The sequence below is a fragment of the Lagenorhynchus albirostris genome, chromosome 10 (genome assembly GCF_949774975.1).
Source record: "Lagenorhynchus albirostris chromosome 10, mLagAlb1.1, whole genome shotgun sequence".
Taxonomy (NCBI): Eukaryota; Metazoa; Chordata; class Mammalia; order Artiodactyla; family Delphinidae; genus Lagenorhynchus; species Lagenorhynchus albirostris.
The window spans coordinates 43,814,293-43,833,125 of record NC_083104.1 but is presented as its reverse complement, the minus strand read 5'-3'; the positions used below and the strand labels follow the sequence as shown (position 1 = coordinate 43,833,125).

At 42.0% G+C, this 18,833-nt stretch overlaps 1 protein-coding gene across 3 annotated transcripts in view; it reads right to left on the bottom strand.

Annotated features, from left to right (window-relative positions):
• Window positions 1–18,833, bottom strand: part of MYRIP (myosin VIIA and Rab interacting protein) — a 218,802-nt gene that overhangs the window by 45,598 nt on the left and 154,371 nt on the right. For all 3 annotated transcript variants that reach the window (XM_060162217.1, XM_060162218.1, XM_060162219.1), the window contains one exon: window positions 12,889–13,517. In XM_060162217.1, coding sequence (XP_060018200.1) covers window positions 12,889–13,517 — 629 coding nt within the window. The remainder of the gene's footprint in view (window positions 1–12,888; window positions 13,518–18,833) is intronic.

Below are 18,833 nucleotides of genomic sequence, written 5' to 3'. Positions count from 1 at the left end.
GGATTGCCTGGCTTACATTCCCGGCTCTTCAGAATGCGGAGGCTGATGAGGAAATTTAAGGCGGTTATGGAAGATCAAAACGTTGCCTTTTCTTTGCACACTTCCATTTAGTGTGTGGAACATGGAGATTCTGGCTAAATAAAGATGTAAAATTTTAAACACCTGATGACGGAATACTCATTAAGATAAGCTAGTACATTTTCTTAAGCAAGAGACTTCTAATCTATTCTCGGTGGTCTGCAAGTTCTTTATACTAATTTTTAAATTTTGGTTTTCATTTCACTGATAACCTAAAAAAAGGCACCAGGGCAACCACCTTACAGCTGAGTGCTGCCGTGGATCGCCATTCCTTTGTTTGCATTTATGCTTCTGGTGGTGCTAAAGATTTCTTACCTTGACAGTATTTAAATTTGAATGCAGCTGTTCTCAAACTAGATATCCTCTGAAAAATTCTTGAGTAATCTGTGAATTCTCAAGATTGAGAAACAAAGAGGTGGAAATAAATGGAGGCAATGGGTATGTGAGAACTGGACAGTTCTCGCAGCTGAGCACAGCCATGTGGGTGAGCACTGCCCTCGGCGAGGCACACAATCTCCTTCAAGGGTCTCAGTCGTTCCCTCTGTTCCACAAAGACACTGAGGTTGAGTAGGCTGTCCAAGGTCAGGTGCCTAGTGTATGGCTGAGCTGAAGATGGCCTGACCCTGAAGGCCAAGCTCTTTGCATTATTCTAAGATGAGGCTAGAAGCTCCAAATTAAACCATGCTCCTTGGAAGGAGAACAGTTAGCAAAGCCACAGTCTCAGAGGACTGTCCTTACCTTCAGTCGCCCTAGTGGTCTGTCTTTATAGACCTTGAAATCCTGCTTGCTTTAATTCAAAGCAGTTTTTCTCCTACTCAGCCTTATCATCGTCCTCATCAAAATTCCCCACACATTTGAAGGGAGCAATGTCAATGTCTTCCAGGCTAAACAACCGCAGTCCTAGCAACACTTTTTCCTAGAGCCAGGCTTTCAACTGCTAGGTCATTTGAGGGGGGGGTGGGAGGCTCTGGGTTTTCTCCATCTTTTTAGAAAGAGCCCTGCTAAAGAATTACTCTCAGGTGTTACATGTCAGGCTTCATTGAATATATCCTGGTGTCCTGGTGGCTCTCCCCAGCCCCTGTGATGAAAGATACTGAACCTGACCTAAAAAATCAGAATTTCTGAAGCTTGCTTTTAGATATCATTTTAGTCAACTTCAGAGAAAAGCCCCAACAGGTTAACTAACCCTAGAGGCACTTTACGTGACAAATGTACATAGCTTTACTTGCAAATCCCTTGGCATATTTATCCCGAATCCAAGAAGAGCAGAATGAGCCTTGGGGCTGGCTGACTCCACTGTTGACCTGTTTCTTCTGAGGACTCGAAAAAGTTCTGTCTCTGGTGCCTTAAGATAGAGGTTTGTCCTCTCCCAGTGTATTGCTGTTAACCTAAAACTAGATTTATTCACATGCTGTACTCTGGTGAATAAAGCATTTAAAAAAATAACTGGTGTGATAAGAACAGTCATACGTACCAAAATATACATCAAATCCTTGGTCAGCTTAACAGGGTGGAAATGGGAAGATGGAACCTGGAATTTTATCAAATTTAATATTATAATCTTCCTGCCTCAAGAAGAACTGCTTTAACTGGAAGGGTCTGAGTTGGGTCAGTGGAGCTTCACAGAAGGCAGATATGGGGCCCGGATCTTGGGGATGAATTTGGTGAAGGAGGTTATGGGAACTTAGCACCTGGGTGTCATCTGGAAGCCTTAATTTTAGCTTTTATAATTACAGGTCAGTTGTCCTGGTGTGAATCCCAAGCTGTTCTCTGAGTCCTTCATATTATAAAATTGATTTCAAAATAAACAAAACCTTAATCAAATCTGGGTCACATCTCCCTCTCCCAGAACCCAAATCCCTCTGACAGATGGGCTCTGCCCCTAGTCTGTTTTCCCTTTATAATCTGGCAGAATTAACTATGCCATTTGTTGAAACAGCAGCCATTTATTCCCTAGAATTATGGCAATCTGTATAAAATATCTGGAAAATCATTAGCCTGGACTTCTCGGGTCAATATTTAAATGAGGAACAGGCATTTAAGACACAATTATTTTCATACTGACCACAGTTGGCCTATTACTTTGTGGAAAAATCCTTTAGGAAGGAAGCAGCATTAACAGTGATTTCATCTTTATTTTTTTCTTTGACTCTGGATTGGCATTGGGTGTAGACTAAGTTACATGATCCTTGGATTTTGATGATGATTCAGAACCTGGACCATAATGCAGGCGTGAGAGTCAGAATCTCAGAAGGGGCAGGAAGAGTCTCCTGAACAATCACATGATGACCTTCAGGGTAGGGGCTGGGGTAGCGGGGCTGAGGGGTGTTCCAGATTCCCTTCTTTTCATTGCAAACGACTTGCTATCTGTTGTGAGTGGGCTGGGTTCGAGTCCCTGCCATATAGAGAGCTCAACATTTGCCTCATGGAATGAATACGGTTTTACTGCCACAAGTAAGTAAAGGCTTTAACTGACAGGTAGCCCCTCTATTTGATATCTGCCCAAAGTAGGGCTGTAAGTTAACTATAGCAAAACAAAAGTCATTATTTTTGGTGGATGATCCTTAATATCCAACAGAGTCCTGTTTAAAAATGTAAAGCTCTGAGCGCTTGTGTTTATGCACATTTCTCCCCCCACTGGGGAGAAGACTTAATAATTCATCAGGTTCTCAAAAGAGCCTATGACACAAGAATGTTTAAGAAACACTGTTATACAGCAAATGTCTCATTGTTTTCTAGACCTGTTCTCTGCAACCGGCTTGTCTTAGAGGGCGCACCCAGCAATTCTCACCAATAAGGGGAATCACTTGACAGATACTTGACTCAAGATTTTTCTGCTGTCCAGGGGGTATTGGGTCATACTTGCTCTAAACTTTTTGCAGGTTATGATCTGTACTTGCTTAGGCTGCTGTGGAGGTGGGAGTGAGAGGCATGGGGGGACGGCAGACTTGTCTCAGAGAGGCTCTCTAAGTTTTCATTTAAAGGAAGTTTCCACACCTAAAAAGATATGAAAATCAATGGTGAAGAATTGGGGATGGGGAGGTGGGGACTGTCACCCTTTGGTCTGTGTACTGGAGGAAATTCAAACACAATTTGAGAAGATTTAAGGGCTTGCTTGGGAGCGTTCTCTTGACACACCTCCGAGGTGGGTGGACCCATCAGGTGCCTCTGTTTATGGGCGTGGGGGTGTTGCCATACTACCCCCAACATGCATGGTCTTGCAGGCACTTGTCAGGTGCATGCCTTTGAATTCAGAGCTGCACAGCACTCATGAGCCAGGGCCTGAGGAGGCAGCCATCTACTCCTCTACAGATCCTACAATTTAATCCTGGAGCAACCCGGACCAGCAGAGGTCAGAGTATTTTGGCCCCTCGTAGATCTGACCCAACTGAGTTGTCCCCAGAGCGATGTATTGGTCCACACTGAGGGACACTGTGAGAAGCAGCCTCCAAAGTGTGTGTTCGTTTGAAGCAGTTTATTGTGGAGGGTGCTGTATTCTGCATTCTCTCCACAAGGACCCATGAGATAAATTTCTCTTGGATCTCAGGTCAAGGAGCAGCATCTTTTTAATTTTATTTTAATTTTTAAATTTAATTTAATTTATTTTTTTATACAGCAGGTTCTTAGTAGTCATCAGTTTTATACACCTCACTGTATACATGTCAATCCCAATCGCCCAATTCATTACACCACCACCACCACCTCCCCATGGCTTTCCCTCCTTGGTGTCCATACATTTGTTCTCTACATCTGTGTCTCAACTTCTGCCCTGCAAACCGGCTCATCTCTACCATTTTTCTAGGTTCCACATATATGCGTTAATATACGATATTTGTATTTCTCTTTCTGACTTACTTCACTCTGTATGACAGTCTCCAGATATATCCACGTCTCTACAAATGACCCAATTTTGTTCCTTTTTATGGCTGAGTAATATCCCATTGTATATATGTACCACATCTTCTTTATCCAATCGTCTGTCGATGGGCATTTAGGTTGCTTCCATGACCTGGCTGTTGTAAATAGTGCTGCAGTGAACATTGGGGTGCATGTGTCTTTTTGAATTATGGTTTTTTCTGGGTATATGCTCAGTAGTGGAATTCCTGGATCATATGGTAATTCTATTTTTAGTTTTTTAAGGAATCTCCATACTGTTCTCCATAGTGGCTGTATCAATTTACATTCCCACCAACAGTGCAAGAGGGTTCCCTTTTCTCCACACCCTCTCCAGCATTTGTTGTTTGTAGATTTTCTGTTGATGCCCATTCTAACTGGTGTGAGGTCTCACCTCATTGTAGTTTTGATTTGCATTTCTCTAATAATGAGTGATGTTGAGCAGCTTTTCATGTGCTTCTTGGCCATCTGTATGTCTTCTTTGGAGAAATGTCTATGTAGGTCTTCTGCCCATTTTTGGATTGGGTTGTTTGTTTTTTTAATATTGAGCTTCATGAGCTGTTTATATATTTTGGAGAGTAATCCTTTGTCCATTGATTCGTTTGCAAATATTTTCTCCCATTCTGAGGGCTGTCTATTCGTCTTGTTTATGGTTTCCTTTGCTGTGCAAAAGCTTTGAAGTTTCATTAGGTCCCATTTGTTTATTTTTGTTTTTATTTCCATTACTCTAGGAGATGGATCAAAAAAGATCTTGCTGTGATTTATGTCAAAGAGTGTTCTTCCTATGTTTTCCTCTAAGAGTTTTATAGTGTCCAGTCTTACGTTTAGGTCATTAATCCATTTTGAGTTTATTTTTGTGTATAGTGTTAGGTAGTGTTCTAATTTCATTCTTTTACATGTACCTGTCCAGTTTTCCCAGAACCACTTATTGAAGGACTATCTTTTCTCCATTGTATATCCTTGCCTCCTTTCTCATAGATTAGTTGACCATAGGTGCATGGGTTAATCTCTGGGCTTTCTATCCTGTTCCGTTGATCTATGTTTCTGTTTATGTGCCAGTACCATATTGTCTTGATTACTATAGCTTTATAATATAGTCTGAAATCAGGGAGTTTGATTCCTCCAGCTCCGTTTTTTTCCCTCAAGACTGCTTTAGCTATTCGGGGTCTTTTGTGTCTCCATACAAATTTTAAGATTTTTTGGTCTAGTTCCATAAAAAATGCCATTGGTAATTTGATAGGGATTGCATTGAATCTGTAGATTGCTTTGGGTAGTATGGTCATTTTCACAATATTGATTCTTCTAATCCAAGAACATGGTATATCTCTCCATCTGTTCATATTATCTTTAATTTCTTTCATCAGTGTCTTATAGTTTTCTGCATACAGGTCTTTTGTCTCCCTAGGTAGGTTTATTCCTAGGTATTTTGTTCTTTTTGTTGCATTGGTAAATGGGAGTGTTTCCTTAATTTCTCTTTCTGATTTTTCATCATTAGTATACAGGAGTGCAAGAGATTTCTGTACATTAATTTTGTACTCTGCAACTTTACCAGATTCATTGATTAGCTCTAGTAGTTTTCTGGTGGCATCTTTAGGATTCTCTATGTGTAGTATCATGTCATCTGCAAACAGTGACAGTTTTACTTCTTCTTTTCCAATTTGTATTCCTTTTATTTCTTTTTCTTCTCTGATTGCCATGGCTAGGACTTCCAAAACTATGTTGAATAATAGTGGTGAGAGTGGACATCCTTTTTTTGTTCCTGATCTTAGAGGCAATGCTTTCAGTTTTTCACTATTGAGAATGATGTTTGCTGTGGGTTTGTCGTATATGGCCTTTATTATGTTGAGGTAGGTTCCCTCTGTGCCCACATTCTGGAGAGTTTTTATCATAAATGGGTGTTGAATTTTGTCAAAAGCTTTTTCTGCATCTAATGAGATATCATATGGTTTTTCTTCTTCAATTTGTTAATATGGTGTATCACATTGATTGATTTGCATATAGTGAAGAATCCTTGCATCCCTGGGATAAATCCCACTTGATCACGGTGTATGATCCTTTTAATGTGCTGTTGGAGTCTGTAATATTTTGTTGAGGATTTTTGCTTCTGTATTCATCAGTGATATTGGTGTGTAATTTTCTTTTTTTGTAGTATCTTTGTCTGGTTTTGGTATCAGGGTGATGGTGTCCTCATAGAATGATTTTGGGAGTGTTCCTTCCTCTGCAGTTTTTTGGGAGAGTTTGAGAAGGACGGGTGTTAGCTCTTCTCTAAATGTTTGATAGAATTCACCTGTGAAGCCATCTCGTCCTGGACTTTTGTTTGTTGGAAGATTTTTGTTTGTTTGTTTCAGTTTTAAATTTATTTATTTACTTATTTATTTTTGGCTGTGTTGGGTCTTCGTTTCTATGCGAGGGCTTTCTCTAGTTGCGGCAAGCGGGGGCCATTCTTCATTGCGATGTGCGGGCCTCTCACTACCGCGGCCTCTCTTGTTGCGAAGCACAGGCTCCAGACACGTAGGCTCAGTAGTTGTGGCTCACAGGCCTAGTTGTGTGGCATGTGGGATCTTCCCAGACCAGGGCTTGAGCCCGTGTCCCCTGCATTGGCAGGCAGATTCTCAACCACTGTGCCACCAGGGAAGACCGGGAAAATTTTTAATCACAGTTTCAATTTCATTACTTGTGATTGGTCTGTACATATTTTCTATTTCTTCATGGTTCAGTCTTGGAAGGTTATACGTTTCTAAGAATTTGTCTGTTTCTTCCAGGTTGTCCATTTTATTGGCATAGAGTTGCTTGTGGTAGTCTCTTAGGATGCTTTGTATTTCTGTGATGTCTGTTGTAACTTCTCTTTTTCATGTCTAATTTTATTGATTTGAGTCCTCTCCCTCTTTACTTGATGAGTCTGGCTAATGGTTTATCAATTTTGTTTATCTTCTCAAAGAACCAGCTTTTAGTTTTATTGATCTTTGCTATTGTTTTCTTTGTTTCTATTTCATTTATTTCTGCTCTTATCTTTATGATTTCTTTCCTTCTGCTAACTTTGGGTTTTGTTTGTTCTTCTTTCTCTAGTTCCTTTAGGTGTAAGGTTAGATTGTTTATTTGAGATTTTTCTTGTTTCTTGAGGTAAGCTTGTATAGCTATAAACTTCCCTGTTAGAACTGCTTTTGCTGCATCCCATAGGTTTTGGATCATCGTGTTTTCATTGTCATTTGTCTCTAGGTATTTTTTGATTTCCTGTTTGATTTCTTCAGTGATCTCTTGGTTATTTAGTAACGTATTGTTTAGCCTCCATGTGTTTGTATTTTTAATGTTTCTTTCCCTTTAATTGATTTCTAATCTCATAGTGTTGTGGTCAGAAAAGATGCTTGATATCATTTCAATTTTCTTAAATTTATTGAGGCTTGATTTGTGACCCAAGATGTGATCTATCCTAGAGAATATTCTGTGCGCACTTGAGAAGAAAGTGTAATCTGCTGTTTTTGGATGGAACGTCCTATAAATATCAATTAAATATGTCTGGTCTATTGTGTCATTTAAAGCTTGTGTTTCCTTATTTATTTTCATTTTGGATGATCTGTCCATTGGTGTAAGTGAGGTGTTAAAGTCCCCCACTATTATTGTGTTACTGTCAATTTCCTCTTTTATAGCTCTTAGCATTTGCCTTATGTATTGAGGTGCTCCTATGTTGGGTGCATATATATTTATAATTCTTATATCTTCTTCTTGGATTGATCCCTTGATCATTATGTAGTGTCCTTCCTTGTCTCATGTAACATTCTTTATTTTGAAGTCTATTTTATCTGATATGAGTATTGATACTCCAGCTTTGTTTTGATTTCCATTTGCATGGAATATCTTTTTTCATCCCCTCACTTTCAGTCTGAATGTGTCCCTAGGTCTGAAGTGGGTCTCTTGTAGACAGCATATATATGGGTCTTGTTTTTGTATCCATTCAGCAAGCCTGTGTCTTTTGGTTGGAGTATTTAATCAATTCATGTTTAAGGTAATTATCGATATGTATGTTCCTATTAGCATTTTCTTAATTGTTTTGGGTTTGTTTTTGTAGGTCCTTTTCTTCTCTTGTGTTTCTCACTTAGAGAAGTTCCTTTAGCATTTGTTGTAGAGCTGGTTTGGTGGTGCTGAATTCTCTTAGCTTTTGCTTGTCTGTAACGGTTTTGATTTCTCCATCAAATCTGAATGAGATCCTTGCCGGGTAGAGTAATCTTGGTTGTAGGTTCTTCCCTTTCATCACTTTAAGTATATCATGCCACTGCCTTCTGGCTTGTAGAGTTTCTGCTGAGAGATCAGCTGTTAACCTTATGGGAGTTCCTTTGTATGTTGTCATTTTTCCCTTGCTGCTTTTAATAATTTTTCTTTGTCTTTAGTTTTTGTCAATTTCATTGCTATGTGTCTTGGCGTGTTTCTCCTTGGGTTTATCCTGTATGGGTCTCTCCGCACTTCCTGGACTTAGGTGGCTATTTCCTTTCCCATGTTTGGGAAATTTTCGACTGTAATCTCTTCAAGTATTTTCTCAGGTCGTTTCTCTCTTCTCCTTCTGAGACCCCTATAATGTGAATGTTGTTGCGTTTAATGTTGTCCCAGAGGTCTCTTAGGCTGCCTTCATTTCTTTTCATTCTTTTTTCTTTTTTTCTGTTCCATAGCAGTGAATTCCACCATTCTGTCTTCCAGGTCACTTATCAGTTCTTCTGCCTCAGTTATTCTGCTATTGATTCCTTTTAGTGTAGTTTTCATTTCAGTTATTGTATTGTTCATCTCTGTTTGTTTGTTCTTTAATCCTCTAAGTCTTTGTTAAACATTTCTTGCATCTTGTCGATCTTTGCCTCCATTCTTTTTCCGAGGTCCTGGATCATCTTCACTATCATTCTGAATTCTTTTTCTGGAAGGTTGCCTATCTCCACTTCATTTAGTTTTTTGGGGGGGTTTTATCTTGTTCCTTCATCTGATACATAGCCCTCTGCCTTTTCATCTTGTCTCTCTTTCTGTGAATGTGGTTTTTGTTCCACAGGCTGCAGGATTTTAGTTCTTCTTGCTTCTCAAGGAGCAGCATCTTTTAAGGAATGGGTTTATGATTCTAATATGGCCTCCGTGACTCAGAAAACTGCTCATAATAGATATAGGATGAATTACTTAATAATGATTTGATGACAGATATTTAATTTGAAAAAAAAATATGGTTAGATCATATTGTCCCCCAAAGTAAAGTACATTAGACTAAAGAGCTAAATGTAAAATACAAAACTACAGAGTATTAGGAAAAAATAGGAAAATATTCTAATAGCCTTGGAGATTTAAAACCTTCTCAAACAAGGTACAAAATGTAAAGGAAATGAAGAAAATAATTGATAAACTATTTGCAACAAAAATTTTTGCATGTAAAGTATACTTAAATAAAGTTAAGGTGAAAGTGATAGACAATGGGAGAGTATCTTCAGTGTGTAACCTTCAAAGAACTAACATCTACAGTATAATTAGAAAATAAAACTAATTCCTAAAAATCAAGGAGAAAAAGACAATTGGTCTGACGAAATAATAGAAGAAACATATAAATGTGTCTTTCACGGAAGGAAAAATGCAAATAGCTGTAAATATAGGAAAAAATGCTCAATCTTAGTAGTAACTATGTTAACTAAAAAGAAATATTTGTTTTTCCTCACATAAAGTTGGGAACAGTTTAACAGACTGACAGCACTGAGTATTGTTGCCAATATGAGAAAATGTGCTCTATGGTGCATGGCTATGTAGACTGCTGTGAAGTTTTGGGAGTTTAATTTGGCAAGTGCTCATTATAATTAAAGATCCATCTATGCTTCCAGTCTGAAATTCTACTCCTGTACTTGTATAAAGAGCTTTGTGCAATAATATTTTCTGCAGTATTGTTTATAACATCAAACATTGAAAAAGACTTGAATAGCCATCATTATGGGAACTATTGATTGTGGATTCCTCCCCACCTTGGAACAGTGAAGAACCGAGGAGGTTGGGCGCGATATTTGGAGCAACACTGATAAAGTTCTCTTATCATTAGTATTGCTTAGAATTGTCCGTGCCTGGTGCAAGATGATAATTAAAAAGACTGACTTTGATTGGATTTATTATTGTTTTAAAATTCTCATCAGGCAATGCACCCTTACTGCTTGCACCCTGAACGGCTTGCTCCCACTCCCACACTCCCCGCTGAAGACCACCGCGATGCAATCTTTTGCAGGTACTGTGCAGAGATCTGTGTGCTCTGACTTTTCCATCACATACTGTTAGGAGAAAAAGGTGGAAGAATATGGGGAATAGGATGCCGATTTTGCTAAAACACAGATACATTTACAGAACTATATTTCTAAATGTGCTATACATATATGATGCACAAATACAAATGTAGTCATTTGGGGAGAGATGGCAGGGATTTAGGGTTGTGCTCAAAGGAGACTATATCTGTATGTTTTAATAATTTTTATATTCACTTATTTATATAAGTATGCAAATAGTATATATCTATATATCTATATATCTATATATATAGATATATATATACTTTTTTTTGGTGTTGGGGGGTTGAGAACTGCCCTAGTAAACTAAATAGAAGGGAGGACGAGGAGGGCCAGGGTTTTGAAGTCCCCAGAAGTGCAACGCCATCGCCACCTAGTGGTGGGGAAAGAACACTGCCGAGGAGGCAGACACAGCAGATGTCCTGGATCCTTTCTGCTGGCCCTTGCCTTCTCCGGTTGACGCCTTGCAAGGATTAACAGCAGAAGACAACTTACAAGCCACCTCAGAATAAATAGGAAGCTTCAGGCACCTAGTTATGGTGGATAGGTGGCATTTTATACCTGCCAGTGAATCATGCAGACAACTCTCAAGAATATCCCTTCAGGCAAGTCACCCAGAGTCCCTGGAAAACAGTCTCCACTTGAGCTAGATGATAATGATTCACAGTTGAACCGAATTTTATATTTCTCATTTATGATCACAACAATCTCACATGGCAGATTTGTAATGATCTTATTTTACAGAGGAGAAAATGAGAGCTTGGACCAAATTTCTAGGCAACATATTAGCAGGTCAGGCAGCACTGATGCTAAATTCTGTGACCTGAGGACCTCTGAGTGCACGACTGTCTTTTTGTTTTAATTTTTTTTTTTCACGACTGTCTTAATGGGAGCCCCAGGATCAGGGATCTGGCTGACAATTCATAGAAGGTCACTGTAGCAGAGGCTGGTGATGTCCCTGGCTGTATCCCCCAGACCTACATGAGTTGCCTGCAGCCACAGGGGATGATCTGTGGCTCACTGATAGTTTCCCACCTCAGACCCGGCTCTCTCTCTTCTTCTCCATCTGAGGGATTTCTCAGGCACCAACCACGCAAACCTGGCTGTGTATGGAGTTTATGCCCACCCTGGGTGGGACCTCTCTCTACCAGTGGGAGATGGGAGACTAGGTAACTCTTCCCCGTCTTCTAGTAGGAGAATTCTGAGCTGTGATCCACATGACTTCTCAGTGGGTCCCTGGTGGGATGGAGCCCCAGTTGCCTATATTGTATCTTCATTGGCTTTTCTCATTTCCCCGTTTCACTCTTGGGTTTCCTGGGATCGCCTCTCTCATAAAACTACATCCAAATCCTTAATTCCAGACCTGTTTTTGGTGGAACCCAAACTAAGAATGCAAGGCACGGTAGCTGGGTACTATGGGAGATGCAATGACATCCAGAAAGTGGGTGTGGTTTCTCCAGGAGCCTAAAAAGTCAAATTGATAGTAATGCAAGTAGCTGTGATGATGTGCCTACAGAAAGCAGAGGCAATATAACTAGATCTTCCATAAGGGTCACAGTTTCAAATAGTGCAATCCATTGCTTTTAGGCATTTAAACTTTCCAGGCTACATGTGTCCTTTTTGAGTTTAGAAAATACTGCTATGGGAAGGCCAGAGTCAGCATCACAAAGTTCAATATTCAGTTCATGGTGATCACAACCAGGAAGAGGTGAGGGCGAGGACACAGCATGATCACAGGCATAGAGCTGGGCATGAGCAGGGTTTATTCACAGAATATAAAATTAATCTGGTTGGGGGTCCATGAACTACCTGAAATTGTAAGCAAAGTGTGTGTGTGTGTGTGTGTGTGTGTGTGTGTGTGTGTGTTTGTATGTACAGGTCTATTTTTCTAGGGAGAGATTCTATAGCTTTAATCAGATTCTCTAAGGTGGCTCGTGAGGTAAACTGTGAGGGAGGCGGCACTGAGGATTCCGAGGAGGCTTGTGATGGGGACTAAAAGTCACAGAATGTTAGTAAACTGTGCCCTGAATTATCACATTGAAACAATACTGACTGTGCCCTTGTGCTGTTTTCTAGGACAGCAATTTATAAAGTTATCTTATTCACTCATCACAACCATTCTTTGAAGCAGGTTCTAATATTAGCCCCATTTGACAGATGAGGAAACTGAGACCTAAAAAGATGCCTTGTCCAAGGTCACACAGCTGGATTTGAACTCGAGGAGGCTGACTCTAACCCCCATAGCCTTAACCCCACACCAGTGGCCATCAGACTTTAATGCACAGAAGAATCACCAAGAGAGCTTGTTATAACAGAGATGCCTGGGCACCATCCCCAGAATTTCCGATTTAGCAGCTCTGGGGCAGGGCCTGAGGATCTGCATTTCTAACAAGTTCCCAGGTGCTGCTGCGGCTGCTGGTCTGGGGGCCACATTTTGCAAACCCACTTTGAACTCTAAGCTTTCATCTCCAGAGAGGAGGGCATGGAGCCTCCAAGAGTTATGACTGAGCAGCAAAACCAAGATGAGAATCCGGTTCTATGGATTCTGAACCCGGGACTCTCCACACCACTCCTGCTTGGAGGAGGGCACAGCCTACTGAAAAATGTGTGTGTGCTTGCACGCACCCAGCTTTATTACCTGATGTGTGTCCAGCTCCGGGGGATGGCCGCTGGGGAAAGACAATTCCTTGCTTGGCTCCTCCGAGCCCACCCGGGCCCTTCTCCACCTCCTGGCCCTCCGATCTGCGGGGTGGGGGGCCTCCTCAGGCTCGCTGCTGTCTGAGGTCTCCCTGCTGGCTGCCTGGGGGTTGAAGTTCACGTCTAGCTCTCCCTGTAGGCGCATCTTCTCGGCTGAGGGATTCCTGGGGGCCTTCCTCTGCAACCAGGACAGCCCGGCCCGGTGCCCAGCTTCCCGGGAAGAGCCTGCCGAGGAGGTTTCTGAGTCAGAGCACATGGCCTCCGGGTTGGGGGAGAGCCCAGAGTAGGCGGAGGGGCCTTGGTCTGAGCCCTGGGCTTGCGTGGGCTGAGGCTGGGGGTTCCTGGGCAGGCTCTGGGGCTGTGGGCACAGCGTGCTCAAGGCCTCCTTCCAGTCAAACTCCTCCTCGCTGTCAGAGCCCATCTCATCGTAGGCGGACGCCACGCTGGAGGCCGCCTCCAGGGCCTGAAACGTGCCACTCTTAGGTTTGGCCAGCAGGCGGGTTGGGGGCAGAGCCCCATCCTTCAGGGCCATCCAGTTCCCGTCAGGACTCTGCAAAACTGGGGCCACATCTGCAGGCAGGAGGGAGAGAGAAATCAGAGAGGGGCTGGTACCGCCTTAGAACAAGGGGCCCCGCAAAGACCTCCCCTGTGCCCCTCTTCCTAGAGCACTTTCTGGTCTTCCCGCCCATACGTGGCCTCCTCCTTCCCTGAGTTGCTGTGACAGACTGTCTGGTTCATTCCATGATCCAACTTGGGTTCTGGCTGATCACGCACAGGGCTGGGCCCTCCTCCCCGATGACAAGGGCCCTGCGGCAGGGTCTGGGTCTCAGTCATCTCTTTGGCCTGCACTGTCCCAAAGCCAGCTCGTGCAGAGGAAAGAGCAGAGGCTGGGAAGTCAGAGGGCCAGGGCAGAGAGCACGCTCAGCCACTTAGCCGCTGTGTGAGTCTCCGAGCTTGGGTCTCTGGTTGGTGAAAAGGGCACAGCTAATACTTCTCTGGGCTGCTGAGAGGACGAAATGAGGTGAGGCTTATAGAGTGTGTTACACATACCTGCTCAGAGCAAAAGATGAATTCTTAACAGCTCTTTCCCCCTTGCCTATAAATGAGGCCACTGTAGGGCAGGGCAAAGAACAAGAACTTTGAATTCCGGCAGAGCTAGGGCTGAGCCCCAGTCCTGGCCATTACTAGCAGGTGACCTTGGTCAGAGAGCATCTCTGAGCCTGTTTCCTGACCTGTCAGTGGGGACAGTGTGACCCTCCCGGGCTGTCAGAGGATTTTTATGAGACAACATATGTGAAGCATCCATCACAGTGCCTACTACAGTGAGGGCCCCCAACTATTTTTATCCTCCATCTATTGAATTGAATTATACCATTATTATTTAACACCTGACTGGACCGGCACCTGTGTACTCCTTGTACATGTGTATAGAAGACAGATACGTTTATACCCTACGTCTGTACTCTATAGTTCCTCTTCCGTACTACAAGAACACTGTTTCCACTGACTGTGTGAACATTCAAAAGAGAGGCTAACCAGGGTATTATTACCTTTGACATGTTATGGGCTCTACCTGTGATAATAGTAGGTCTTCTGGGAAAAAGGGCTCTATTTTGTTGGCGTCTTCCCCAGTGCCACGCCCCAAGATCGACAGTCAGGTAGTGCAGAAGGCAGCGACTAAAGGGCCCATCAGGGTTTCTCCAGAAATGCTCAGGCTGTCTCTCAGTTGGAGCTAGTAATGGCCAGTGGGCAGCAATCTTGCTTTTCCTAAGGCTTTCTCTGGTTACTAGAGCCTGTGCTGGCTGCCCTGAGGCAGGATGGAATCACCACCTCCTGGGAGCAGCCCTGACCAATGACTGGGGAGCTAGGGGATAAGTACCCCAGCTCCCTTGCCCATTGGAACTCTTGGAGTTCCCCAGTGAGGAGGGCTCATCACCCATGGTCGTACCCTGCTTCATAACAAGTCATTTGTTGCCTATTTTCACTTCCCTGTATCATATCCCTACTCTCCTCCCTGTGGTTCCAGGTTCACCTCCAAATAAACTATAGGCCCTCAGATCTTTTTTTTTTTATGGCCTTTATTATGTTGAGGTAGGTTCCCTCTATGCACACTTTCTGGAGAGTTGTTTTTTTTTTTTTTTATCATAAATGGGTGTTGAATTTTGCCAAAAGCTTTTTCTGCATCTATTGAGATGATCATATGGTTTTTATTCTCTGTTAATATGGTGTATCACATTGATTGATTTGCGTATATTGAAGAATCCTTGCATCCCTGGGATAAACCCCACTTGATCATGGTGTATGATCCTTTTAATGTGTTGTTGGATTCTGATTGCTACTATTTTGTTGAGGATTTTTGCATCTATATTCATCAGTGATATTGGTCTGTAATTTTCTTTTTTTGTAGTATATTTGTCTGGTTTCGGTATCAGGGTGATGGTGGCCTCATAGAATGAGTTTGGGAGTTTTCCTTCCTCTGCAATTTCTTGGAAGAGTTTGAGAAGGATGGGTGTTAGCTCTTCTCTAAATGTTTGATAGAATTCACCTGTGAAGCCATCTGGTCCTGGACTTTCGTTCGTTGGAAGATTTTTAATCAGTTTCAGTATCATTTCTTGTGATTGGTCTGTACATATTTTCTATTTCTTCCTGGTTCAGTCTTGGAAGGTTATACCTTTCTAAGAATTTGTCCATTTCTTCCAGGTTGTCCATTTTATTGGCATAGAGTTGCTTGTGGTAGTCTCTTAGGATGTTTTGTATTTCTGTGGTGTCTGTTGTACTTCTCCTTTTTCATTTCTAATTTCATTGATTTGAGTCCTCTCCCTCTTTTTCTTGATGAGTCTGGCTAATGGTTTATCAATTTTGTTTATCTTCTCAAAGAACCAGCTTTTAGTTTTATTGATCTTTGCTATTGTTTTCTTTGTTTCTATTTCATTTATTTCTGCTCTGATCTTTATGATTTCTTTCCTTCTACTAACTTTAGGTTTTGTTTGTTCTTCTTTCTCTAGTTCCTTTAGGTGTAAGGTTAGATTGTTTATTTGAGATTTTTCTTGTTTCTTGAATAGGCTTGTATTGCTATAAACTTCCCTGTTAGAACTGCTTTTGCTGCATCCCATAGGTTTTGGATCGTCATGTTTTCACTGTAATTTGCCTCTAGGTATTTTTTTATTTCATCTTTGATTTCTTCAGTGATCTCTTGCTTATTTAATAACATATTGTTTAGCCTCCATGTGTTTGTGTTTTTTACGTTTTTTTTCTCCTGTAATTGATTTCTAATCTCACAGTGCTGTGGTCAGAAAAGATGCTTGATAGGTGGCTTCCCTGGTGGCACAGTGGTTGAGAGTCCGCCTGTCGATGCAGGGGACACGGGTTCGTACCCCGGTCCGGAAAGATCCCACATGCCGCGGAGCAGCTGGGCCCCTGAGCCATGGCCACTGAGCCTGCACATCCGGAGCCTGTGCTCCGCAACGGGAGAGGCCACAACAGTGAGAGGCCCGCGTACCGCAAAAAAAAAAAAAAGATGCTTGATATCAGTTTTTCTTAAATTTACTGAGGCTTGATTTGTGACCCAAGATGTGATCTATCCTAGAGAATGTTCTGTGTGCACTTGAGAAGAAAGTGTAATCTGCTGTTTTGGGGTGGAATGTCCTATAAATATCAATTATATCTATCTGGTCTATTGTTTCACTTAAAGCTTATGTTTCCTTATTAATTTTCTGTCTAGATGATGTGTCCATTGTTGTAAGTGAGGTGTGAAAATCCCCCACTATTATTGTGTTACTGTCGATTTCCTCTTTTATAGCTGTTAGCAATTGCCTTATGTATTAAGGTGCTCCTGTGTTGGGTGCATATATATTTATGATTGTTATATCTTCTTGGATTGATCCCTTGATCATTATGTAGTGTCCTTCCTTGTCTCATGTAACATTCTTTATTTTGAAGTCTATTTTATCTGATATGAGTATTGCTACTCCAGCTTTCTTTTGACTTTCATTTGCATAGAATATCTTTTTCCATCCCCTCACTTTCAGTCTGAATGTGTCCCTAGGTCTGAAGTGGGTCTCTTGTAGACAGCATATATATGGGTCTTGTTTTTGTATCCATTCAGCAAGCCTGTGTCTTTTGGTTGGAGCACTTAATCCATTCATATTTAAGGTAATTATTGATATGTATGTTCCTATTAGCATTTTCTTAATTGTTGTGGATTTGTTTTTGTAGGTCCTTTTCTTCTCTTGTGTTTCCCACTTAGGGAAGTTTCTTTAGCATTTGTTGTAGAGTTGGTTTGGTGGTGCTGAATTCTCTTAGCTTTTGCTTGTCTGTAACGGTTTTGATTTCTCCATCAAATCTGAATGAGATCCTTGCCGGGTAGAGTAATCTTGATTGTAGGTTCTTCTCTTTCATCACTTTAAGTATATCATGCCACTCCCTTCTGGCTTGTAGAGTTTCTGCTGAGAGATCAGCTGTTAACCTTATGGGAGTTCCCTTGTATGTTGTTTGTCATTTTTCCCTTGTCGCTTTCAATGAGTTTTCTTTGTCTTTAATTTTTGTCAGTTTGACTACTATGTGTCTCGGCATGTTTCTCCTTGGGTTTGTCCTGTACGGGACTCTCTGTGCTTCACGGACTTGGGCGGCTATTTCCTTTCCCATGTTAGCGAAGTTTTCGACTATAATCTCTCCAGGTATTTTCTCAGGTCATTTCTCTCTCTCTTCTCCTTCTGGGACCCCTATAACGTGGATGTTGTTGCGTTTAATGTTGTCCCAGAGGTCTCTTAGGCTGTCTTCATTTCTTTTCATTCTTTTTTCTTTATTCTGTTCTGCAGCAGTGAATTCCACTATTCTGTCTTCCAGGTCACTTATCAGTTCTTCTTCCTCAGTTATTCTGCTATTGATTCCTTCTAGTGTAGTTTTCATTTCAGTTATTGTATTGTTCATCTCTGTTTGTTTGTTCTTTAATTCTTCTAGGTCTTTCTTATACATTTCTTGCATCTTGTCGATCTTTGCCTCCATTCTTTTTCCGAGGTCCTGGATCATCTTCACTATCATTATTCTGAATTCTTTTTCTGGAAGGTTGCCCATCTCCACTTCATTTAGTTGCTTTTCTGGGGTTTTATCTTGTTCCTTCATGTGGTACATAGCCCTCTGCCTTTTCATCTTGTCTCTCTTTCTGTGAATGTGGTTTTTGTTCCACAGGCTGCAGGATTGTAGTTCTTCTTGCTTCTGCTGTCTCTCGGATCTTTGTATTAGGGTCCATTTCTGGGGTAAGCCAAACAGACACGCACATGATGCAAATGTGCAGACTTGCCCCGTCAGTGGAGCATTCACTCTCAGGGGAAAGGTGTATCCTTGGGGCCTTACAATTAGTCACTAAGTCTGCCCTCAGGACCATCTTTGGGGCTCTGAATCTGATGCTTCTTCTTAGTGGCACACCCTTGGCCTTCTCTCCTTGAGGAGTTGGCTACTCTGTTCTCTGAGCTTTGCCAGAAAGCTTTCATTTTTTTTTTAACACTTAAACTATATCTTATTTTTGTGGTTGTCTATCCCGCCCCCTATCCCCCACCCCTGACCATAGCTCCTTGAGAGCAGGGCCACCTCTTCTTCACTGCTGGACCCCCAGCCCCTGGCCAGTTCTGCAACCCATCCTGGGCTGGTAAAGACCACTTGCTTGTGAACACAGGCACCCACAGGCTGCAGGGGAAGATGGGGCACTTAATGTGCGGCTCTACATAAGTCCAGCTGTCTGCAGCCTCTCCTGGGGCAATGGGAGGAAGCCAAAGAGAGAAGGCCCTAGTGATGCTACTCTGTGCCTGCCTCCAGGGTTGGCTGTGTTGTAGATGTGGTCCTGGACTCTCCTCCAACACCCACTACATGGTGGGCTGGAGTCTGCCCATC